The 26442-nt window shown below is 35.9% G+C and overlaps 1 protein-coding gene across 8 annotated transcripts in view; it reads left to right on the top strand.

Annotated features, from left to right (window-relative positions):
* ANKRD31 (ankyrin repeat domain 31) overlaps positions 1-26442 on the top strand; it is a 128721-nt gene that overhangs the window by 15352 nt on the left and 86927 nt on the right. For 7 of the 8 annotated variants that reach the window (XM_073802216.1, XM_033852945.2, XM_073802215.1 and 4 more), the window contains 6 exons: positions 4830-4870; positions 8511-8587; positions 10125-10168; positions 13377-13997; positions 16219-16490; positions 18753-18862. In XM_073802216.1, coding sequence (XP_073658317.1) covers positions 4830-4870; positions 8511-8587; positions 10125-10168; positions 13377-13997; positions 16219-16490; positions 18753-18862 — 1165 coding nt within the window. The remainder of the gene's footprint in view (positions 1-4829; positions 4871-8510; positions 8588-10124; positions 10169-13376; positions 13998-16218; positions 16491-18752; positions 18863-26442) is intronic. The other variant, XM_073802219.1, reaches the window with a different exon arrangement.

Genomic DNA, 26442 nt, shown 5'->3' with positions numbered 1-26442 from the left:
TTTTTAAACTTTACATAGAAATTTTAAAAATTTTGTTTGGAGAGTTTAGTAGTATGTATGGAGAGATAATTGGAGACATTACTATCAAAATTAGGAGGTATGATAGTTAATTTTATATGTCAACTTGTCTAGGCCATCAGGTGCCCAGATAGTTGGTCAAACATTATTCTGGGAATTTCTTTGAGGATGTTTTTGAATAACATTAACGTTTAAATCACTGGATTTGGGTAAATCAGATTGCCCTTCATAACGTGGGTGGGCCTCATCCAACCAGTTGAAGGCCTATATAGAACAAAAAAACCAGCTTCCCTAAGCAAGAGAGAATTATCCAGCAGACAGCCTTTGGACTTTATCTATACCATCAGCTTTCTTGGGTCTTAAGCCTGATGGCCCACAGTGTAGATCTGGACCTGCCAGTTTCCATAGTTACATGATCCAGCTCCTTACAATAAATCTCTTTCTATGTATAAACATATCCTGTTAGTTCTGTTTCTCTGGAGAACCCTGACTAATATAGCAGGCATCATTGATCTTACTATAATCGTTTTTGAATACTGGAAAATACTTGTTTGATAGGGAACAATGATTAATTCAGTCTTGTGATTATTACCATCAGGCTGCTTCTTCCATCTTCTACTCACGGAAATGCTGTCTAAGAGGTATGAATCCAGGTTGAATTCACTTTTCCTCTCCGTTAAGCAGCTTCCACCTTCCACCCTTATCCATATGTGGTGGTGAAATCAGTTAAAATGAACATTTAAGAGAACCTTGAAAGGGAAACAAACAAGCACAGGCTTGTTCGACAACTGTGTAATGGAAGAAGGATCATGGTTGGCAAGACCAGAGCCCATGGAGAGATTATGTATATATGTACTGCAGGGTCTTTTTTCTTTTTTAATTTATTTTATTGAAGTACAGTTGATTTACAATGTTGTTAATTTCTGCTGTACAGAAAAGTGATTCAGTTATATATATATGTATATATATACACACATATGCACACACATATTCTTTTTCATATTCTTTTCCATTATGGTTTATCACAGGATATTGAATATAGTTCCCTGTGCTATATAGTAGGACCTTGTTGTTTATCCATTCTATATGTAGTAATTTGAATCCTGCAGGGTCTTTTTAAGCCCCAGTAGGCAGGTAATATTCTCTCTTGCTAGCTACCTCTCTGATTCATGAAGAGCTGGACCACTCATATTCAAGGTGAGTTTTCAAAACTTAGGGAACCCCTTGACTCTATTATGCTGATCATTAATGTCTTTGATATCCTTTTCCTGACTAACCCATCCTGACCTGCTTTAATTCTTAGGGTCCTAGAATTGCTGTCTCTGCCCAGAGTTGCAATTGCTTAGGAATATTTTGGGAAGGAATGGATGAAAACAGGTCTTTGGCACCTGACTCAGCCAGAGTAAAGATATTTCTCATTCAGTGGTTGAATAACTTTGTGTTTAAGTTGTATTTAGATACTACTCAGTGGAGTTTAAAATGATCATTTTAGCATTACTAACACTGAAGCAATGTAGAGATGGTACCATATGTCCAGATCAAACTCTCTAAAAGACAATCATGTGGATATTTGGAAATAATAAAAAATATTTGTATAGATAACCAAATTTGGCTACCTCAGTCTGAGAGAAAGGTATTTTAAGCAAACATTATCAATAATTCATCAAGATCACTAAAACGCTGAATATCAGGAATGTGTATTCTGTTCTGCGGAATGTGAGGATAGTTTGTGTGAGACATCTCATGCCTCATGGAGAGCCAAGGTTGGTCAGGCTGATCAGGTTGGCCAGGCTTCCATTTCTCTCCCAGTAATCCATGATTCAGTTGAAGAAAATGATCTCAGATAGTAGAGTATTGTTTTTTGGTTAAGGATATATAAACAGATTTGCTCCTTTCCCAGATCCTCTAAATTGATACAATTAATTTAAACCTTCTTTCATCTCTCACACCACACCCCCAACAGATTTTTTTTTTTAAATGTCTGCACTTTATTGCCCTCGTAGGGGCAGGAGAAAAATGTCTCATGTATCAAAAGCATAGATAGCAATTTGTACCCCTTAAGAAAGAATTGATTGAAGTGTATCCTTACATTTTGTTAATCAACAAATGAACAGCTCCAACCCCCATTATATTCCAAGGCATTACCTCCTGAGGGGTATTTCTGCCTATGGAAGAGGAAAAAAAAATCAGCTGTCAGGAGCAAACTTTCTTCTTACTTGCTCTCTTATCTTTTGTATTTTCCTTATGTGGGTAGGGTCAAATGAAAAATTAGCCCTCAGTTGGAAAATTCACTGGTCCTTTAGTAAGATGAATGAAATGAGTGTTACAGATACTTGAATGAGTGAAGACTCAGAAATACCAAGTAAGTACATAAGTGTACCCTGTTTAATTAATCCTTGGGAATATCTAGGTTTACTTTCTTTTTTATAAATTTACTTATTTATTTGTCTTATTTGTGGCTGTGTTGGCTCTTCGTTGCTGTGCGCAGGTTTTCTCTAGTTGTGGCGAGCGGGGGCTACTCTTTGTTGTGGTACGCGGGCTTCTCACTGCAGTGGCCTCTCTTGTTGCAGAGCACGGGCTCTAGGCACGCGGGCTTCAGTAGTTGGGGCGCATGGGTTTAGTTGCTCTGCGGCATGTGGGGTCTTCCCGGATCAGGGCTCGAACCCTAGTCCCCTGCATTGGCAGGCAGACTCTTAACCACTGCGCTACCAGGGAGGTCCGTAGGTTTACTTCTTGAAATTCCTTCTTCACTCTGGACCTCTGAGCTTTTTGCAATGTCTGCTTAGGAAGTATGTATATGTGGAACCAATGTGATAACCTTGAGCACTATAAGGATGCACTATCAATAAATAACAATGAACATTATTAATTGGAGAGGATTTAAGTTCTCAAATTACTTTGTGTTTTCTTGTTATTATGGCTGTTTCAGTGATCAAAAATGCTTGGAAGTTCAGGCTAAATGGCTTTACATATTTTTAGAAAGCTTTATTATTGATCATAGAAACAAACATAGAGGGTACCCCAAAGAGAGATCTTTTTGTAAAGATCTTGATACTAATAAGATATTTAAGGTAAGAATTCCTTTTAAAGCGATGAAAGCCAGTGTGCTGTGAAATCTTAAAATGGAAACATTTTATCAGAACATTTTAATCTTTTTTGAAAGGGACACAACAGCTTCAGATTTTCTGGCATGACTTGAGAATTAGGCAGAATCCATTAAGCATTTAACACTGTAACACAAAGGTTGTATGATTTTTGGCCCTCAGGAGAAATATTAGAACTCAGAACCTGACAGGAGTGGCTCATCAGGACTATTATGGATTAATGAACTAAGAAAAGGGAAATGCTAGGAATAAAAAGAAGGAACACTCCCTTTCTCTTTACCTAAGTTCCACAAATCCTTTTACAGAAAGAAATTAAAACAAAATACTAAACGTAAGAGCCAAAACTATAAAACTCTTAGAAGAAAACATAGGGGGAAAGTATCATGACATTGAATTTGGCAATGATTTCTTGGCTATGAAACCATAAGCAACAAAATAAAAAATAGATAAGCTAGATTTCATGAAAATTAAAAACCTATGTGCATCAAAGGACACTATCAACAGAGTGAAAAGATAACTCAAAGAAAGGGAGAAAATATTATTTGTAAATCATATATCTGATAAAGGATTGATACACAGAGTATATGGAGACTCTTATAACTCAACAACAACAAACAACTAATTAAAAAATGGGCAAAGGACATAAATTGACATTTAGTAAAGAAGATATAGGGAATTCCCTGGTGGTCCAGTGGTTAGGACTTGGCGCTTTCACTGCTGGGACCCAGGTTCGATCCTTGGTTGGGGAACTAAAATCCCACAAGCCACTGCAGCGTGGCCAAAAAAAAAAAGAGACATACAAATGGCTAATAAGCATATGAAAAGATACTCAGCATCTTTAACCATTATGGAAATGCACATCAGAACCATGATGAAATACCATCTCACACTCATCAGGATGGCTATTACCAAAACAAAATTAACAAGTATTGATGAGAATATGGAAAAATTGGAATTCTTGCTCATTGCTGGTGGGAAATGTAGAATGAAATGGTACAGCTGCTATGGAAAATGGTATGGTGATTCCTCAAAAAATTAAACATATAATTACCATATGATCCAGAAATTCCACTTCTGGTTATATACCCAAAATAAGTGAAAGCAGGGACTCGAAAATATATTTGTATACCCACACTCATAGACGCATTACTCACAATAGCCAAAAGGTGGAAGCAACCCAGGTGTCCATTAATAGATGAGTAGATAAATGAAATGTGGTACATACATACAATGGAATATTATTTAGCCTGAGAAAGGAAAGAAATGCTGATACATGGTACAACAAGGATGAACCTTGAAGACATCATTACTAAGTGAAATAAGCCAGTCACGAAAGGACAAATATTGTATGGTTCCTTTTATATGAGGCACTTAGAGTAGTCAAAACAGAGACAGAAAGAATCATGGATGCCAGGGGTTGGGAGAGGAGTAAATGGGGAGTTAGTGTTTAAATAGGTATGGACTTTCAGTTAGAGAAAATGAAAAAGTTCTGGAAATGGATGTTGGTGTTGATTGTACATCAATGGGAATGTTCATAATGCCACAGAACTTTAAATGGTCAAAACGGTGAATTTTATGTTTTACATATTTTACCACAATAAAAAAAGATACTAAGAAAGAATAACGTATCTTAAATGTTAAATTTTTAGCTTGTTGTATTAGCTTAGTATTCCTCAGTTGGAAAAAACTACTGTTCTTTCTTTCTAGCAACCTCAAGATGAAATGGAACAAAATGAAGCTCTGTTACAGTAAGTATAATGATTTTGGGCATTATTATATTATAGATATTTTTTGTCATTTTACACATATAAAATAAGTGTTCTTTTTCTTAAGAGTTTTAGAGTTACTGTATATTTTTGAATAATTGTCCCTTTAGCAACATAAATATATGTTATTTTACAAACATTGTAGATAAGTTTCATTGCATGAGAAAGACTGAATCAGTTGATTCTCTAATATTACTTAAAAAGCAAATTTATAGCATAGCATGAGGGAAGAATTTGTAGAGCTTATTGAAATTAGACTTTCATAGAACTATTATACTTAAAGAGACCTTATCCTTTCAATTTTTTTATAAACAATGGTTCTCAAAGTAAAGCCTGTGGACGCCCTGGGAGTCCCTGAGGCTCTTCCCAGAGGATCTGTGAGGTCAAAACTATTTTCATAATAATGCTAACACATTATTTGCCTATTTTATGGTATTGACATTTGCACTTACGGTGCTAAAGCAAATGGTGGATAAAAAGCTGGAGCCTTAGTAGGCATCAGGGCAGTGGCACCAAATAGGACTGGTAGTCACCGTATTTTTCACAGCCATGTACTAGCGGTTTAAAAAAAAAAAAGCCAGTTTTACTTAGTGCATTTGATGAAGCAGAAAAGTTATTAGTTTTATTAAATTTCTACCCTTGAATATATATCTTTTTACGCTTCTGTGTAAAGTGTGATAGTTGTCTTAAGAGCACTTGTGCACTTGTTTGAGTTATAAGATTAGTAAAAAAAAAATAGTTTCACCTTTTTTTTTGACTTGGGAGAATAACTAACAAACTGTTTATTCACAGTGGAGTATATGGCAGACATTTTCTTGAACTTTCTGGTAAGATCAGTGGAAATATTTACAAAGGTGACCTTTTTGAGATTTTTATGATGAAACAGATCAGTATAGGGAAGAGCTGCATAACTCAGCAAATCAGTATTTTCTGAAAGACCAATGCATAATGTCACAGCATCACCCACAGACAAGTAAAAGATCCATTCAAAGTGCAGCGTAGACCAATATAAAAGTTCATTGATTTTGTTTCAATTTTCACATTTCCAGTAACCTTTAAGGAAATTATTGCTTTTAGAGTTTTGGTATGTTATCTAAAAAGAATATGCACTATTATCCTAAAAGGCTGCTAAAGTACTCCTTCCTTTTCCAACTGCATATCTGTATAAGGCCAGATTTTTGTAATATACTTCAAATAAAAAAATATATCACAGGGCTTCCCTGGTGGCACAGTGGTTGAGAGTCCGCCTGCCGATGCAGGGGACACGGGTTCGTGCCCGGTCCGGGAGGATCCCACGTGCTGTGGAGCAGCTGGGCCCGTGAGCCATGGCCGCTGAGCCTGCACGTCCGGAGCCTGTGCTCCGCAACGGAAGAGGCCACAACAGTGAGAAGCCAGCATACGGCAAAACAAACAAACAAACAAACAAACAAACAAAAATATATATATATATATATCGCAAAAGATTGAATGTGTTATAGCAGTTCAGGTGGCAGCTGTCTTGCATTAAGCCGTACATTAAAGAGATTTTTTAAAATGTGAAACAGTGCCACTTTCTCACTAAATTTTTTTTCATTTTGGAAAATGCAAAAATGTTTCATAACAATATAATAATATATTGGATTATTACTGTTACTTAAAAATTAATGATTATTTAACATTTTTCTCCATTTTAATTTCTAATATGTAAATATAAATAAATAGAAGCCACATGAACAAAAGCTCTTTGAGTTCCTCACTAAGTTTTAAGAGTGTAAAGGAGTCCAAAGACCAAAAGTTTGAGAATCACTATTTTAAAATAATCCTTTTACTGAATATATCAGCAATATAAGTTCATCTACAGAAATGGAAAAAGAGAAAAGACTAAGAAAGACTAATGCAGCATCCATGGTCTCACAGCCTGGAGAGAACCATTGTTAACATTTTGGTACATTTTATTTTAGGCTTTCTATATATTTTTGTTTTGTTCATATTTTCTACAAAATTGGGATTATTCTGCAGATACTTTTGTTTCCTGTTTTTTTTCTTTCTTTCTTTCTTTTTTTTTTGGCCACACCATGCAGCTTGTGGGATCTTCGTTCCCTGACCAGGGATTGAACCCATGCCCCCTGCAGTGGAAGCCCAGCCTCCTAACCACTGGACCACCAGGGAATTACCCCTGTTTTCAAATTTTAAGTAGTGTTTATCATAATTATTATTTCACATCATTAATATTTTGTAAAAACATGAATTTTAATGACCTCATAATATTTCATTGTATAACTTACTATACTGTAATTCATTTAATCATTTCGCTAATATTGGACATGTATGTTGTTTGCAGTCTTGCCTAATATAAATAATTATTTTTTAATACCTTAGATGAAAGTTTGCTCTATTTTCAAAACTTCTGTGTTAAATTCTCTTTTATAATTAAGGAAAAAATTCTGCTGTTGATTCAAACTACGATTTTGTTTTATTTTAAATCAGCTTGTACTCAAAGAATCATGTTTTAGGGGAAAAAATGGCATTCTTTTCTATTTGCCTCATAGAAATTATTCTATATGAGCAGATTCATTTTCAAGATAGCTTATACTGATCACTTCTATTTTTTTAGGCAGGAGAGAATGTTCAATTTATTATTCTTGCTTAGGATTCAAGTATCTATGCCTGGTTCATAAAAACTGTTCTTAAAACAACTGGAACAAGAGGCTTTTTTTTTTTTTAAAGGAAGATATCTTGATTGCATTTGTATAGTAAATTAGATTGAGAAAAAAATAGTTAACTGATTGCTTTTCTTCAATCAACTTTTTTTAAACATCTTTATTGGAGTATAATTGCTTTACAGTGTTGTGTTATTTTCTGCTGTATAACAAAGTGAATCAGCTATACATATACATATATCCCCATATCCCCTCGCTATTGCGTCTCCCTCCCACCCTCCTTATCCCACCCGTCTAGGTGGTTGCAAAGCACCGAGCTGATCTCCCTGTGCCATGCACCTGCTTCCCACTAGCTGTCTATTTTACATTTGGTAGTGTATATATGCCAACGCTACTTTCTTACTTCGTCCCAGCTTACAGTCAACTTTTAATTATCCCAGGGTAGATGATCAAAATTGTAGATTAGGCTTGACCTTTATTTTGCTCACAACCTCTTCCCTTCAGTAGTTCCTACCTTTTTTTCCCCTGCTGTGAAATACAAGAAAGGTAAATAATGTCTGAGAATTTTCTCATGAGTGACTTTCACTTACATCTCAAGCTATAATGACAAACTTTCAGTGTATTTGAGGATTTAAGTAGTCAAGCTTCATAAATTAGGACCAATTTTTCTCTCTCACTCCACCTTTCTATTTGGTAGACAGTCATCTCCAAAGTTACTTTCAGACCTAAATGTAGTTTAGCTTGTCTACACTCCTAAAGTTCATTCCTTAATTTTTTTGGCTCTCTCCATTTTTGCAGCCATTTGAAATTTAAATGTTAACAAATTGCTAGTAATTGGAGCAAAAGAAGTTGATCCTATTTGAAATTCCTTTAAATTAAAAAGAAGTTTAAATTGTATCTGAATGAGAAATAGTGGGGTTTTTTCCATTTGAAACTTTATATGTATTTATTAATTAATTGATTGATTTTTTTTTTTTTTTTAGGATTAGAAAAAGTTGTCCAGCGTTCACTGTGTCATTTCCCCAGGCTGAACTTTCACTGAACCACCAGAGTATTCAAGGTACACTTTGATGAGTAGAGTCATATAAAGTGAATTTGTCTTTGCCTAAAAATAGAAGGCTTAATTAGATATGGATTTATTTACAACTAGGCTGGTCTACTATACATTGCTTCCATACATTTTTACATATGAAATCAGTGTTGCTGTTGACCTTGGAATCATGCTGCTTAAAGTTGCCCATATGCGAAGAGCTCAGGTGCAGTCAATACCTACTCCTCCACATCTACTTTTTTGACTTATAATTTGGGGGCTCAAATTTGAAAACAATGTTTGTTTTCTCTGTTCATAGCATTCTTAATATGTATGTCATGTCTTTCTTGACTGGCAGTTAGGCAGGCCATTTACTTGATTTCAGCTGTATTAGAGGGTAGCTGTCTTTCACTTTGAAGTGCCACCTATGTATGTTGTATGACAGTGTAGTAAATATTCTTAGTGGTCATTGAAACTTTGTATTATAAGAAAAGGCACAAGGACGTGATACTTGAAGTTGAAAAGCTAAGTTTTAAAATCTCTGTCTTCTGATCTGTTGCTACTACAACAATAGCAGTACCACTTAACGCCATCACCAACTCTTGCATGCCCTCCTAGTGCCTGGATTTTGGTCTGTAATATTATTTATTCATTATTTTAACAAATATTTATTGAGCCTGCTAAGTGCCAGGTGTATGGGTGCTATGGGTGTACAAATGCCAAGCAAACCAGGGATCCTAAAAGGATAGCTGATCTGTCTTGGAGCTTGAAGATATTAGGATGGATCTGAAAATCTTACCATTGTTGGAAAACAAAAATGCTTTCAAGGATGTCAGGGGGCAGTGCTAAAAGGGTAAAGAGCTAGGTCAATAGTGCTCCCACTGGCCAACCTGTGACAAATTAGCTGGGGAAAAAAACTAACATGATTTTGGTTCATGGAAATAAGTTTGTGAAAAAAAAATCATGAGTTCATAATGATACTCAAAAAATGTTAGTAGTGTTCAAAAGGTAGTCTCAATACAGGAAAAAAAAGCAACTATCGTAGAATGTTTAAAAATTTTTAATAACTTTAAGAAATAGAGACTTGTTGATACATGTACCTTTAGGACATCTCCTGATTCCTTTTGGCCGCTACATGAATGTTTCTTTTTATGCCTTTTTTTTTTTTATTGCCTAACTCAACAGCATGAATTCATTTAAATTCTGTTACCCATAATGGAGATGATAATGACACAGAGAAAGTAGATATGATTTTTCCATGTAGTTGCGAATACTTAGGATAACTCAGCCAAAGTAGAGAGGTTGGTTTTTAACTAAACTAATTCCAAACAATTATAATATTACCTGGCTTCATGTGAAATATTTTTTTAAGGAATGGAAGAATTTCATAATTTTATTGCCAACATACTTTTATATCAATAAATTGGTATAATATTTATTAAATATTTGATATATCACATGAATGAGGGAGTCATTTCAAGTTATATGATTAAGAAATGCTGAGTGAGACAATATGTTTTAATGCTTTAATAAAACTGGAATGAAAACATATAATGTTATCTTCTAGGACCTGAGGCTGAAGATCCTAAAGTGTTAACACACCCAGAAAAGGTTGGTCTGTATAATAGAAATTAGCTATTCAAATCTTGGGTTTAGATTTTTTTAAAAACATTATGTTGCTTAAAGTATCAAGTTCATTTAAGTTTTCCCCTAGGCAGGAATATGACTAAACCATTTCAATAGATAGAATTGTGTAACAACCCATTTCAGTGTTTTTGTTTTTTTTTAAGGGGAATAATTTTCCAGTACTTTTCTCGTAAACTCTTGTATATCTGTCTTTGGAATAAAGCAGGCTTTCACTGTTCACAGGGTTTTTTGCGAGTTGCAAAAAATTTTTCCCTGCATTCCCGCATTCAGTCTGGGCTGCCACAGTCAGACAGAAAGCGCGAGGACACGTTTCTTACATCTGTCGTGGAGACCCATTTCAGTATTTATTCTTCCTTATCTCTAATGAAATAGAATTTTCTTGATCTGTTTCTTGTCTAGCATTATAAGTCTTTTATTCTTTATCTAGAGGAGAAGCATATAATTTAATATCAAACTAGTTGCTGAGATGTAATAGCAAAAATGCCTTCTGTTGCTTTGTCTATTACCCTTGTTCCTTTAATATTTCCTGCTGGATACTGCTTTCCCATCTTCCAGTTACTAATCAGTAACCATGTACCTGAGGGCTTGTTTTGGCTTTGCTTTCTGCTTGGTGCTATGGGAAATCAGAGGACGATAAGATTGGCTCTGCCCATAACAGACTCCAACAATCAAGGACCTCCCCAGGCCAACCCCGTCATACACCTGTACCTTACTTCATCTCAGGTATACCTTACACATTCCCACCTCCATGCCTTTGTTTAAGTCAGGAGCCAGAAAGCAAGAGAAAGAGCATAAAATTTGGAACCACATAGGTTGTGTTCCAAGGGCAAGTGTGTCATTTACATGTGTAATATACAGAAAGTGATACTCATTTCATAGGATTATAGTGAGGACTGAGAGCAGTGATGGTTCTCGGTGTTTGGTACCTAGTTGGTGCTTAAGAAATACGTGTTTTTCCTACTTTTACGCCTTCACAAATCATTAATTTCTGGCTTAAGTTCCATCTCCTCTTTGGATCTGTCTCAGATGACTGTGGTGATCTTGACCAAAGTAATTGCTCCCTCTTTAACATTGCTTATTCACTATATCAGTATTTCCCTATCACTTGCCTCCTGTGACATTAATAGATCTTCTGAGAATAAAGGAGTTTTTTGAACAAAGAAGTTTAGAGAACACTGTATCCTAAAGTCTCCTCAGAGATTTATAGTGCACGTTTTGAAAAGTCTTGTAGTAAATAAATCTGTTTAACTTTGTTTAACCGAGCATTTTTCAGGCAATCTTGAAAACCCTTCACTGCCTCCCTTTCTTTCCCCCCAGAAAATTTATTCTTGTTACACTAGGGCTATGGTTTATGCCATTCATTTGAGTTCATGCAGTGTTTTTGACATTATTTATAGTTTGTTTATTTATTTATTTTATTATTATTATTTTTTTGCGGTACGCGGGCCTCTCACCGTTGTGGCCTCTCCCGTTGCGGAGCACAGGCTCCAGACGCGCAGGCTCAGCGGCAATGGCTCATGGGCCCAGCCGCTCCGCGGCATGTGGGATCTTCCCAGACCGGGGCACGAACCTGCGTCTGCTGCATCGGCAGGCGGACTCTCAACCACTGTGCCAGCAGCGAAGCATGATTTATAGTTTATTTAATGTCTTATGTATTAATGCCTTCAATCTTAATTTAGGAATTAATTTCCTTTAGGGCAGAGTTCTATATATATATATATATATATATATATATATATATATATACTTTATTAGATCTAAGACCTTGAATTTAGTAGGTATAAGGACTTCAGATAAGAGGGAGATCTTGAACATGACTTCAAGAATGGATAGGATCCAGTTCTTCAATTCCTTCTAAATTTCTTTTATCTTTCTGAGCAAATTATAGTTTGCATTGCTAATAAATATATCTTATTAAGCTCTGGATGCTATGTACAGAGAATATAAATGGTGGCAGGTAGAAAAGGAAGAGAGGGAGAATAAAATGGTTTTCACTTCCCTTATTCAAATCAAATCATAGTATTAGAGGGCTGACAAGTTACAGTGCATTCTGGAAGAGTGATGTGTCAGTGAAGGTGGATTTGATTTTTAGAAACAGGCAGAAGTCACTGAAACCCATTCTGATACTTAAGGTCAAGCAAATTAACAGTTTTCAATGTTGAAAAAAAGTTTAATGCCTTTAAGTTATTGAGACTGATTTTCTTGAATGGCTTATAAACAATTTTGAAAGCGCTTTCAAAAGAGGAAGTCTAATAATATTTTGATCATTGGAAATATTGTGAGAACAGGTATAACCTATTAAGGTGATGTCTTTGAAGATAATAGTCATTTTGTGTTTTGTAGTTTTGTGTTTTTTGTTTAAAACAACCATAAGTCAGAACCATTGATTTATAGCCAGAGCTTGTAATATTTACATAGAACTGTTTTCATTTCTCCTTTTCTCCTCCCTGACCACCTGTCCTTTGGCCTTTTTACATCACATTTACATATGCGTACAGAGGTGGGGAATAAAAGGAAGGTGAAACTACACCAATTTTGTTCCTGGTTAATTAATAAAATTCAATAGGGATTTTTAGCAAGGGAGAATTTTTCAACTATTAACTGCAGTGAAGTTTTTAGATTGTTGATTTAACTATCCATGTTATCTCTGGTCTTCCCTTAGCCCAGATAATTTAAACTTAGCTGAATAGATAATTTGCCATCTGTAATTATGGCCCGGCCAATTTTACCCTTGGTCTACTATTAAATGTTTAACCATGTGTTCACAGTCATTAGTAATTTGGTATAGGAAAGTAATAAAGAGTTGTTTTTTTTTTTTTTTTTTTGTGGTATGCGGGCCTCTCACTGCTGTGGCCTCTCGCGTTGCGGAGCACAGGCTCTGGACACGCAGGCCCAGTGGCCACGGCCCACAGGCCCAGGCGCTCCGCGGCACGCGGGATCCTCCCGGACCGGGGCACGAACCCGCGTCCCCTGCATCGGCAGGCGGACCCTCAACCACTGCGCCACCAGGGAAGCCCCAATAAAGAGTATTTTTATTTATGGAAGGGAGGAAAGTTGATAAAGCTTTTGGTGGTAACTTAGCAACATGATGAACCAGAAAACTATAACATTTTCATTTTAAACACTTTTTTGTATATGTAATAATGATGTAAATTCTATTTGGAATATACAGGAACTAAGTAGAGACAGAGACTCTCCTGAAATAAGCCTTCTCTCAAGTACTACTATTAAAGAACTTGGTACATTTGCTGTAAAGGAGAACTTGTTAATAGAGCCAGAGAAGGAGCCTAGCAAGGACATCACATTGACCATGACTTCTGAAGAAACCAAAGATGAAGAAGGCTCTCTTGAAACTTTTGTGTCTACCTTAGAAAAGTTACTGACATCACCAGAAATCACCCAGGAGGAAAGACCGATTAGAATAATGAGTGATTTTCAATGTAGAGAGTTGATGAACCCATTGAGCAATTCTTCGAGTTCCATATCAATACCTTTGACATGTCACAAAGATTTACTAGAAAATTCAAAGGATGATGCATTGCCAGCTGAGTCGTTAGCAGCCTTAAACACATTGTCAGAAGCCAAGGTGGAACCCATCTGTCACAGAAAAGAGGGAGATACCAGTCTCAGTGCTGGAAATGAATGTTTAGGAGTGGAGCCCAGTATGTCTCAGACTGATGAAGATTGTACACAAATAGCAGAGGTGAATTTTGAGACTCTTTGTTCTACTCAACCAGTTGAACAAGATTCCAAGTTAGGTGAGCTACAGGACAAGCATCTTTCAGTGCAGCAAGTAAGTGCAAGTATGAGTCTATGATTTTGCCTTTTATAGTGACCTTTAACAAGTCTTCATTGCCCGTATACTTTATTTTAAATTCAAACCTTCTACCCAAATACCAACACTCAGAAGATACTTTTTGACTTTGAAGCATATAGTTACCTTTATTGAGGTTCCCGGGGTAGAGTTTTCAAGGGGTTAAAAGTTAAAATAGATAAGTTTCTCTTCTGAAAACCTGAAAAGATATATCATCATTACATTGCTTATATAGAAGAAGGAAAAAATTTGTTACCAGAATTTTCCCGGTTAGCTCAGAAAATCACTATGTCTGTCTGCCTAGGTGCAGAGTAGAGAGAAGATACCCACATCAGTTTCTAGTTGGAAGTAAAATATATGCAATTGGACTGCCAGGAGAGGGAGAAAATTATGCCTGGCTTCAGTACAACTTTGCATACTGTGTCTGAGGATACTGTCAGGTGACACAGTTCTTGGGTGTAGAATTCCTGGACTATTATGCTTGGAGACCCTGGAGTGGCCTGTCACTTGCCAAGTCCCTTTTTCATGTTGACAATTTTTTTCTTTTTAAAAATAATCTTTATTTTTTCCTGATTATAATAGTAACACATCCTCATTATTAAAAAAAAATCAAACATTACAGTAAGAGGAAGTCTCCCACAATTCCACTTTCCAGAGATAATCATTGTTAACAGTTTGCTGCATGTCTCCATTTTTTTCTATGCATAATTCTATGTAAGTTTATTTTATATAAATGGGATTATATTATACATAATGCTTTGCAATTTGTTTTTAAAATTTAATAATACATCGTGGTTATCTTTCTGTGTCAACAAAAGTAGCACTACTTAAATCTTTCTACTTGTTGAATGGTATTCCACTCTATGGGTGTGTGTGTATAATAATATAATTTATTTAACCAATTCACTAATGATGGTCATTTGGATTTTTTTTTCTTTTTTTTTTTCTATCCTCCTTCTGGCTATTACCAAAATGCTCCTGTGAACATTTCTTGGAAGATTTAAATAACATGATACTAAGCTCAGGTTATAACATACACACCTGGAATAATACTGCATGCAATTCTGGTCAAAAAATTTCAAAACAGATATAATGATATGTTTAAAAATCCAGAAAAAGAGAAACTAATCATGGGGATAGGGCATGAAGATTAAGTTAAACATTCCAGGATTCTAATCTAAAATGAGGTAATATGAGTAAAGTGTAGGAAATTATGACTGGTATTGATAGAGTGAGCATGCACTTAGGAGGTCTTCAAAAAAAAGTCTACTTAGAAGTAGAAAAGAGATTGATTTAGAACAAATCAAAGTAAATACTCTTTTACTTAGCTATAATAAAAATATGAAACTTGTGGGACTTCCCTGGTGGTCCAGTTGTTAAGACTCTGCGCTCCCAATGGAGGCGGCCCGGGTTCGATCCCTGGTCAGGGAACTAGATCCTGCATGCCACAACTAAAGATCCCATATGCCGCAACGAAGATCCCACATGTGGCAACAAAGACCCCGTGTGCTGCAACTAAAACCCGGTGCAGCCAAATAAATAAATAAATAAATATTTTAAATAAAATATGAAACTTGTTACCTTGAGAAGCTTTGCAAGCTGGATATATAAATAAGCTCAAGAAAGGTTTACGTGATATGTATAAAAATATGTATCCCCACAAAAGTTAAATCTGTAATGGATTTAACTTTAAGGGGAAGTTAGAGCCGTTCATGATATACTGCTAACCTTTTAAAATCAATATAATGGAAGTGATATAGTATCTCATCCCACAAATATCACTTACTGTTGCTATCAAATAACAAAATACTAGGCTGAATAGAACACTGATCTGGCCTGGCGTGACAGTACTACTCTTTTTATGTGTCTCTCATCATTTCATGCTACCCATTTCCTATGAAATTAAAGCACCCAGAGTGACCTTAGGTTTATCCTTGAGTTTTAAGGATGAATATTGATAAAAATAATATTTACTTATGCTTTTCTTGTCTTAGGCTTTTAAATCTGCATTGTCATTTGTTACATTAACTATGATAAAATTTACATTATGTTCACATATGTCTATGGGTTTTTGTATTTCCATCTTATAAGGTATTTTTGTGTAATCAAAGGACAAGATAAAACTTAAATTTCTTCTAATTTTATTTTATTTTTTTGCATTGTTGTAATTATTTGTGTATGTATTTACATCTTATTACAGAGTCTAGAAGACCCAAATCCATTTGGATTGCAAACTTTGGTTCATCAAAATGTCACCTCTTGTGATCCACTAAATAATAAGGGAAATTCAAAGCCGGTGGAAAATAGCTCTGACCAGGACACTCCATGTGTGTTAAGGAGATCATCCAGACTGAAAGTAGGCAGAGATGCAAAGCCCACAGATGACATATATAAGATGCCAGAAAAGATTTTACCCAAAATACTTGGCTGTGAGGATCAAACAAATAATAACTCTTCAACTGAGAATTTCAGGTATGCTACCAACCTAATACATAATTCTGTGTTTGGGACATTAGAGTCAGTGTACCTCTAAGTAAAGAACTTTATTTTTCAGTTTTGTTATTTTATTAATTTTGCAATTTAAAAAAACCCCAGAAAACTCTTTTACTTTCTTTTTTTAAGACAAAGTAATGGGAAATTGTTGTATTTTAGCTTAATGCTAGTTTTCTTTCTTTAACATCTCTCACCACACATAGTTACAAATTTTTTTTCTTGTGATGAGAACTTTTAAGGTCTACTCTCTTAGCAACTTCTCAAATGTACAATACAGTATTATTAACTATAGTCACCATACTGTACATTACATCCCCTGGACTTATTTATCTTATAACTGGAAGTTTGTACCTTTTGACCACCTTCACCCATTTCACCCACCCACACCGTCTCCTACCTCCAGAACTAGTCTGTTCTCTGTATCTATTAGTTTAGGGTTTTTGTTTTTTTGTTTTAGATTCCACATGTAAGTGAGATCATACAGTATTTGTCTTTCTCTGACTTATTTCACTTAGCATAATGCTCTCAAGGCCCATTCATGTTCTAGCAAATGGCAGGATTTTTTCTTTTCTGTGGCTGAATACCATTCCATTGTGTGTGTGTGTGTGTGTGTGTGTGTGTGTGTGTATCACATTTTCTTTATTTATTCATCCATAGATGGATATTTAGGTTGCTTCCATGTCTTGACTATTGTAAGTAAAGCCACAGTAAAAATGGGACTGCAGATATTATTTTGAGATAGTGATTTTGTTTCCTTTGGATAAATACCCAGGAGTGGAATTGCTGGATCATATGGTAGTTCTGTTTTTAATTTTTGAGGAATCTCCATACTGTTTTCCGTCATGGTTGCACCAATTTACATTCCCACCAGCAGTGCAAGAGGGTTCCCTTTTCTCCACACCCTCTCCAGCATTTATTATTTGTAGACTTTTTGATGATGGCCATTCTGACTGGTGTGGGATGATATCTCATTGTGGTTTTGATTTACATTTCCTTGATGATCAGTGATGCTAAGCACCTTTTCATGTACCTGCTGGCCATTTGGGCCTTCTTTGGAAATGTCTTTTTAGTTCCTCTCACGTTTTTTAACGGATTGCTTTTCTCTTTGCTATTGAGTTGTATGAGTTCTTTATATGTTTTGGATATTAATCCCTTTTCAAGTATATGATGTGCAAATATTTTCTCCCATTTGGTAGGTTGTCTTTTCATTTTGTTGATAGTTTCATTTGCTGTGCAGAAACTTTTTAGGTTGATGTAATCTCACTTCTTTATTTTTGCTTTTGGTGTCAAATCCAAAAAATCATTGCCAAGACTGATGTCAAGGTGCTTACTTATGTTTTTTCCTAGGAGTTCTGTGGTTTCAAGTCTTACTTTCAAGTCTTCAATCCATTTTGAGTTGATTTTTGTATATGGTGTGAGATTGTGATCCAGGGGCTTCCCTGGTGGTGCAGTGGTTGAGAGTCCGCCTGCCAATGCAGGGGACACCGGTTCGTGCCCCGGTCCGGGAAGATCCCACATGCCGCGCGGAGCGGCTGGGCCCATGAGCCATGGCCACTGAGCCTGTGCATCCGGAGCCTGTGCTCCGCAACAGGAGAGGCCACAACAGTGAGAGGCCCACGTACCACAAAAAAAAAAAAAAAGATTGTGATCCAGCTTTATTCTCTTGCATTTGGCTGTCCAGTTTTCCCAACACCATTTACTGAAGAGACTGTCCTTTCCCCATTGTATATTCTTGGCTCCTTTGTCATAGATTAATTGACGATATATGGGTAGGTTTATTTTGGGGCTCTCAGAGTAGAGAGAACCAAAATAAACCTACCCATATATGCTTTTATGCCAGTATTTTACAGTTTTTGATCAGTGCCATACCACAGGGCAAGTCCTTTTTTTTTTGCCTGCCTCTTTTTTCCTAGAAGTTGTGAATAGAGTGGATAGTGGCATGCCAGCATGGGGAGTGAGGAACAGGAGCCTCAGAATACTCACTTATAGGTGACTATCCCTAAAGGAGAGAAACCCATAGGTGGCACAGAGACAAACCATAATGACTGGCATGTCTGTCACAGAATTATCTGCAGTTTACTCAGGAGCCATCTCCATATTTAAAACTGCTATCCTGCTTGACAACAGCTCAGTAAAATATCTTTGAGTTTTAAAAAAAATTAGTCAAAAATTCGATATGATTCTCTTTGAATGGTTGTGGAGAACATGATAGTAATTTTAAAAGCACATTTATTTTTCAAGAATGCAGAATCCTGCTTTAAGGATTGAAGGTAAAGGGAAGACTGTGCATTCATCCAGACTCAAGAGTGGAGAACAGATCAGGAAAAACAGAAAAGTTGCAGGGAAAAATGGTGAGGCCTATTTTATTTCTTTATTTCTTTAATAAGTAACTTACAAAAATATAGAATCCTGGTACTAAAAAAGGATTTAGAGATTATATGTCTCAACTTTCTCATTCTACTGATGAGGAAGTTCAGAGAGGTTAAGGATTTTCCCCAGCACTGCACAGCTCATTAGTAGTATAACTAGGATCCTGAACTTCTGCCTCATAGGCTGCTATATTTCCTGTACTTTTACTTTTAAGAGAATAGTTTCAGAACCCTTTTCAAATTTAGATATCTGACCTATTTGTGGTGTGACTAACCTAGCATAGGCTTTGGGAAATTATAACCAGAAGAACAAATAGAGGAAATTATTATATATTTAGATGTTATTTCTTTGTTCCTATATATAAAACCCCAAAGAATGAACTAAAAAACTATCAGAAATAATAAGAACCTAGGAGTACTGGTTACAAAATAATAGATGGCAGGACAGTTGGCAGAATTGAAATATGGACTGTAGATTAAAGAATAATATTGTATCAATGTTAAATTTTCTTAATTTAATAATTTGGTTATGTAAGATAGTGTCCTTGCTTTTAGAGAATATGCTCTTAAGTATTAGTAAGTAAAGAGGCATGGTGTATGCAAGTTATTCATTATGTGTATATGTGTCTGTGTGCATGTGCATGTATATATAAAGAGGCAGATAGAATGATTTAAGTGGTGGCAAAATGTTAACAATGGGGGAATCCTTTGTTTTATTTTTACAACTTTTTTATAAATCGGAAATTATTTCCAGCTAAAAAGTTTAAAAAATTCAATAAACCAAAAGAAGACAAAAGTAAATACCTTTCATATACATAAGTATTACCCAGTTACAAAATATAAGAGAAGATCCCATTTATAATAGTTACAAAAGAGAGAAAATACCTGCTTATATACCTAATAAGAAATTGCCATACCTGTAAGAAGAAAGTGTAAAAATTATGCTGAGGGACATAAAAAAGACTTGAATAAATGGAAAGAAGAGCCTTATCCTTGACCATAAAGATTCAGCATTGTAAGAAACTTACTTCTCCCTAAATTATTCTGTAAATGCATGAGAGCTCAATCAAAAACAGATTTTTGTGTATTTGTTAATTGTTCTGTTTTGTTTTGCTTTATAAGGCTGGAGGTTAGCTATGAGAATGATACAAAATTTCAGCTGGAAAACTAAATATAAAAGACTAACAAAGAAAATTCTGAAAAATAAAACAAAGGGAGAGTAGAGAGGCAGGAACCTGCTCTACATAATGTGAAAGCAATTAGAAAACAATAGAAGTTAAAATAAGTTGGTATTGGCACAGGAATAGACAGATAAATCAGTGAAACAGAATAAAGGGTTTAGATGTAGAAGCCAGATACAATGGGAATATGGGGGTAGGTCTGTGATAAATATGGCATCTCAAATTGATGGCAGAAAGAAGGAGTAAATAATAAATAGTGAAAAACACAAACAGTTGGATCCCTATAACATTCCTTATACCAAATTTAATTCCAGTCTGGCCAGAGTTAAAGGAAAAGAAAATTTCTAGGAGAAAAGACAAGTGAATCTTTTTATAATCTTGGAAAAACCCTTTGTAAAGAACAATTCAAGACCAGAATCCAGGAGGGAAAAGAATGATAAAACTGACTATATACATTTTAAAAAATTGTATGGAAAGATATCCTAAAAAAAAAACAATCATCAAACACAGAAGAAATATTAATAACACATGACAAGGGGTTAATTATACTAGTATGCAGAGAGCTCTTACAAAACAGTAAGGATAAAGAAAAATAGGAGTTCACAGAAAAAAACATGTAAATACCTGAAAAGATTAACATCTCACTCATACTTAAAGAAATGCAAATTAACAAGTACAGTTTTCACCTAAGAGAATGCCAATAAACATTTGAGGATTCCCAGTGGCAAGAATGTGGAAAAAGTAAACAATCTCATATGTTTTTGGTAAAAGTTTTTTCAGTCTTTTTATAGGGCAGTTTATTTACATTCATCAGAATTTTAAATCACAATTCTTTTGAATCTGCAATTCTGTTTAAAGGGATTTATTCTATGGCTGTATTTGCTTAAATATGTAAATATATTTTATAAAGATGTTCATTACAGCATTGTTTATTATAATAAAATGACTAGAAACGATCTAAATTAAGTGACTAGTTAACAAATTATAATGTAACCAATGAAATAATATTCAGTCACTTAGGAAGTCAGAAGAATATGTATGTGTTGATAAGGAAAAAAAAGCCATGTTTTTTTTTTTTCATGTCATAAGGATGATATTAAATTTCTTGTTGGAAACAGTGCAAGCAAGAAGACAGTGTAGCAGCTGCTTTAAAGTACTAAAATAAATTCTATAGAATTCTATAACTAGAACCTAGAATTCTATACCTAGCAAAATATCTTTCAAAAATGAAGGTGAGGGGAGAGGAACCAAGATGGCGGAGTAGAAGGACGTGCTCTCACTCCCTCTTGTGAGAACACCAGAATCACAACTAGCTGCTGGACCATCATTGACAGGAAGACACTGGAACTCACCAAAAAAAATACCCCACATCCAAAGACAAAGGAGAAGCCACAATGAGACGGTAGGAGGGGTGCAATCAGAGTAAAATCAAATCCCATGACTGCTGGGTGGGTGACTCACAGACTGGAGAACACTTATACCACAGAAGTCCACCCACTGGAGTGAAGGTTCTGAGCCCCACGTCAGGCTTCCCAACCCGGGGGTCCGGCAACGGGAGGAGGAATTCCTAGAGAATCAGACTTTGAAGGCTAGTGGGATTTGATTGCAGGACTTCGACAGGACTGGGGAAAACAGAGACTCCACTCTTGGAGGACATACACAAAGTAGTGTGCTCATCGGGACCCAGGGAAAGGAGCAGTGACCGCAGGGGAGACTGAACCAGACCTGCCTGCTGGTGTTGGGGGGTCTCCTGCAGAGGCGGGGGGTGGCTGTGTCTCACCGTGAGGACAAGAACAGTGTCAGCAGAAGTTCTGGGTAGTACTCCTTGGTGTGAGCCCTCCCAGAGTCTGTCATTAGCCCCACCAAAGAGCCCAGGTAGGCTCCAGTGTTGGGTTGCCTCAGGCCAAACAACCAACAGGGAGGGAACCCAGCCCCACCCATCACCAGTCAAGTGGATTAAAGTTTTACTGAGCACTGCCCACCAGAGCAACAGTCGGCTCTACCCACCACCAGTCCCTCCCATAAGGAAATTTGCACAAGCCTCTTAGATAGCCTCATCCACCAGAGGGCAGACAGCAGAAGCAAGAAGAACTACAATCCTGCAGCCTGTGGAACAAAAACAACATTCACAGAAAGATAGACAAAATGAAAAGGCAGAGGGCTATGTACCAGATGAAGGAACAAGATAAAACCCCAGAAAAACAACTCAATGAAGTGGAGATAGGCAACCTTCCAGAAAAAGAATTCAGAATAATGATAGTGAAGATGATCCAGGACCTCGGAAAAAGAATGGAGGCAAAGATCGAGAAGATGCAAGAAATGTTTAACAAAGACCTAGAAGAATTAAAGAACAAACAAACAGAGATGAACAATACAATAACTGAAATGAAAACTACACTGGAAGGAATCAATAGCAGAATAACTGAGGCAGAAGAACGGATAAGTGACCTGGAAGACAGAATGGTGGAATTCACTGCTGCGGAACAGAATAAAGAAAAAGGAATGAAAAAAAATGAAGACAGCCTGAGAGACTTCTGGGACAACATTAAATGCAACAACATTTGCATTATAGGGGTCCCAGAAGGAGAAGAGAGAGAGAAAGGCCCCAAGAAAATATTTGAAGAGATTATATTCAAAAACTTCCCTAACATGGGAAAGGAAATAGCCACCCAAGTCCAGGAAACGCAGCAAGTCCCATACAGGATAAACCCCAAGGAGAAACACACCGAGACACATAGTAATCAAATTGGCAAAAATTAAAGACAAAGAAAAATTATTGAAAGCAGCAAGGGAAAAATGACAACATACAAGGGAACTCCAATAAGGTTAACAGCTGATTTCTCAGCAGAAACTCTACAAGCCAGGAGGGAGTGGCATGATATATTTAAAGTGATGAAAGGGAAGAACCTACAACCAAGATTACTCTACCTGGCAAGGATCTCATTCAGGTTCAATGGAGAAATCAAAAGCTTTACAGACAAGCAAAAGCTAAGAGAATTCAGCACCGCCAAACCAGCTCTACAACAAATGCTAAAGGAACTTCTCTAAGTGGGAAACACAAGAGAAGAAAAGGACCTACAAAAACAAACCCAAAACAATTAAGAAAATGGTCAGAAGAACATACATATCGATAATTAACTTGAACGTGAATGGATTAAATGCTCCAACCAAAAGACACAGGCCTGCTGAATGGATACAAAAACAAGACCCATCTATATGCTGTCTACAAGAGACCCACTTCAGACCTAGGGACACATACAGACTGAAAGTGAGGGGTTGGAAAAAGATATTCCATGCAAATGGAAATCAAAAGAAAGCTGGAGTAGCAATACTCATATCAGATAAAATAGACTTTAAAATAAAGAATGTTACAAGAGACAAGGAAGGCCACTACATAATGATCAAGGGATCAATCCAAGAAGAAGATATAACAATTATAAATACATATGCACCCAACATAGGAGCACCTCAATACATAAGGCAAATGCTAACAGCTATGAAAGAGGAAATCGACAGTAACACAATAATGGTGGGGGACTTTAACACCTCACTTACACCAATGGACAGATCATCCAAAATGAAAATAAATAAGGAAACAGAAGCTTTAACTGACACAATAGACCAGATAGATTTAAGTGATATTTATAGGACATTCCATCCAAAAACAGCAGATCACACTTTCTTCTCAACTGCACACGGAACATTCTCCAGGATAGATCACATCTTGGGTCACAAATCAAGCCTCAGTAAATTTAAGAAAATTGAAATCATATCAAGCATCATTTCTGACCACAACGCTATGAGATTAGAAATGAATTACAGGGAAAAAAATGTAAAAACCACAAACACATGGAGGCTAAACAATACGTTACTAAATAACCAAGAGATGGCTGAGGAAATTAAAAAATACCTAGAGACAAATGACAATGAAAACACGACGATCCAAAACCTATGGGATGCAGCAAAAGCAGTTCTAAGAGGGAAGTTTATAGCTATACAAGCCTACCTCAAGAAACAAGAAAAATCTCAAATAAACAATCTATCCTTACACCTAAAGGACCTAGAGAAAGAAGAGCAAGCAAAACTCAAAGTTAGCAGAAGGAAAGAAATCATAAAGATCAGAGCAGAAATAAATGAAATAGAAACAAAACAATAGCAAAGATCAATAAAACTAAAAGCTCGTTCTTTGAGAAGATAAACAAAATTGATAAACCATTAGCCAGACTCATCAAGAAAAAGAGGGAGAGGACTCAAATCAGTAAAATTAGAAATGAAAACGGAGAAGTTACAACAGACACCGCAGAAATACAAAGCATCCTAAGAGACTACTACAAGCAACTCTATGCCAATAAAATGGGCAACCTGGAAGAAATGGACAAATTCTTAGAAAGGCATAACCTTCCAAGACTGAACCAGGAAGATATAGAAAATATGAACAGACTAATCACAAGTAATGAAGTTGAAACTGTAATAAAAATCTTCCAACACACAAAAGTCCAGGACCAGATGGCTTCACAGGTGAATTCTGTCAAACATTTAGGGAAGAGCTAACACCCATCCTTCTCAAACTCTTTCCAAAAATTGCAGAGGAGGAACACTGCCAAACTCATTCTATGAGGCCACCATCACCCTGATACCAAAACCAAGCAAAGATTCTATAAAAAAAGAAAATTACAGAGCAATATCACTGATGAATATAGATGCAAAAATCCTCAACAAAATACTACACATTGAAAGGATTAACAACAACACATTAAAAGGATCATACACCATGATCAAGTGGGATTTATCCCAGGGATGCAAGGATTCTTCAATATATGCAAATCAGTCAATGTGATACACCATATTAACAAATTGAAGAATAAAAACCATATGATCATCTCAATAGATGCAGAAAAAGCTTTTGACAAAATTCAACACCTATTTAGGACAAAAACTCTCCAGAAAGTGGGCACAGAGGGAACCTACCTCAACATAATAAAGGCCATATATGACAAACCCACAGCAAACATCATTATCAATGGTGAAAAACTGAAAGCATTTCCTCTGAGATCAGGAAGAAGACAAGGATGTCCACTCTCGCCACTATTATTCAGCATAGTTTTGGAAGTCCTAGCCACGGCAATCAGAGAAGAAAAAGAAATAAAAGGAATACAAACTGGAAAAGAAAAAGTAAAACTGTCACTGTTTGCAGATGACAAGATACATAGAGAATCCTAAAGATGCCACCAGAAAACTACTAGAGCTAATCAATGAATTTGGTAAAGTTGCAGGACACAAAATTAATACACAGAAATCTCTTGCATTCCTATACACTAATGATGAAAAATCTGAAAGAGAAATTAAGGAAACACTCCCATTTACCATTGCAACAAAAAAATAAAATACCTAGGAATAAACCTACCTAGGGAGACAAAAGACCTCTATGCAGAAAACTGTAAGACACTGATGAAAGAAATTAAAGATGATACCAACAGATGGAGAGATATACCATGTTCTTGGATTGGAAGAATCAATATTGTGAAAATGACTATACTACCCAAAGCAATCTAGAGATTCAGTACAATCCCTATCAAATTACCAATGGCATTTTTTACAGAACTAGAACAAAAAATTTCCATTACATTACATTTGAAAATCAATCACTGTAATTTGTTATATTAATAAGTTAAAAAAGAAAAACCATATGATCATTTTAGTAGATGATGCAAAGAAAGATTTTGACAACACCTAACATCCATTATTGATAAAAACTCTCAGCAGACTCAGAATAGAGGGCAACTTGGTTAATCTGACAAAGGGCATCTACAAAAAAAATACACAGCTGTCATACTTAATGGTGTAAGAGTGAATGCTTTCCCCCTAAGATCAGAAATAAGACAGGGATGTCTGTTCCCACCACTTCCGTTGATCATTGTACCGGAGGTCCTAGCCAGTACAGTCAGGAAGAAAAACAAATAAAAGGCATCCATGTTGGAAAAGAAGAAGTAAAACAGTCTTTAGTCACAAGTGACATAATCCTCTATATAGAAAATCTGATGGAATCTACAGTAAAAGCAACTGTAAGTGAGTTTAGCAGAGTTGCAAGATACAAGATCAATATACAGATATTAATTATATTTCTGTATTCTAGCAACAAGCAATTAGAAAGTGAAATATGAAAACCAAACAATTAGGAAGTGAAATTTATGCCACAGTTACAAAAAATGTGAAATAAAGATAAAATTTAGCAAAAGATGTAAAAGACAGGTACACTGAAACCTACAAAATATTAAACAGAGAAAACACAGGAAATTTGATGGAGAGAAATGGAGAGAGATTGAGTCAGAAGACAATATCATTAAGATGTTATTTCTACTCAGGTATATTTATGGATTCTAC

The sequence above is a fragment of the Tursiops truncatus genome, chromosome 3 (assembly GCF_011762595.2).
Source record: "Tursiops truncatus isolate mTurTru1 chromosome 3, mTurTru1.mat.Y, whole genome shotgun sequence".
In the NCBI taxonomy this organism is placed as follows: Eukaryota; Metazoa; Chordata; class Mammalia; order Artiodactyla; family Delphinidae; genus Tursiops; species Tursiops truncatus.
This window is presented reverse-complemented; position numbering and strand designations above follow the sequence as displayed.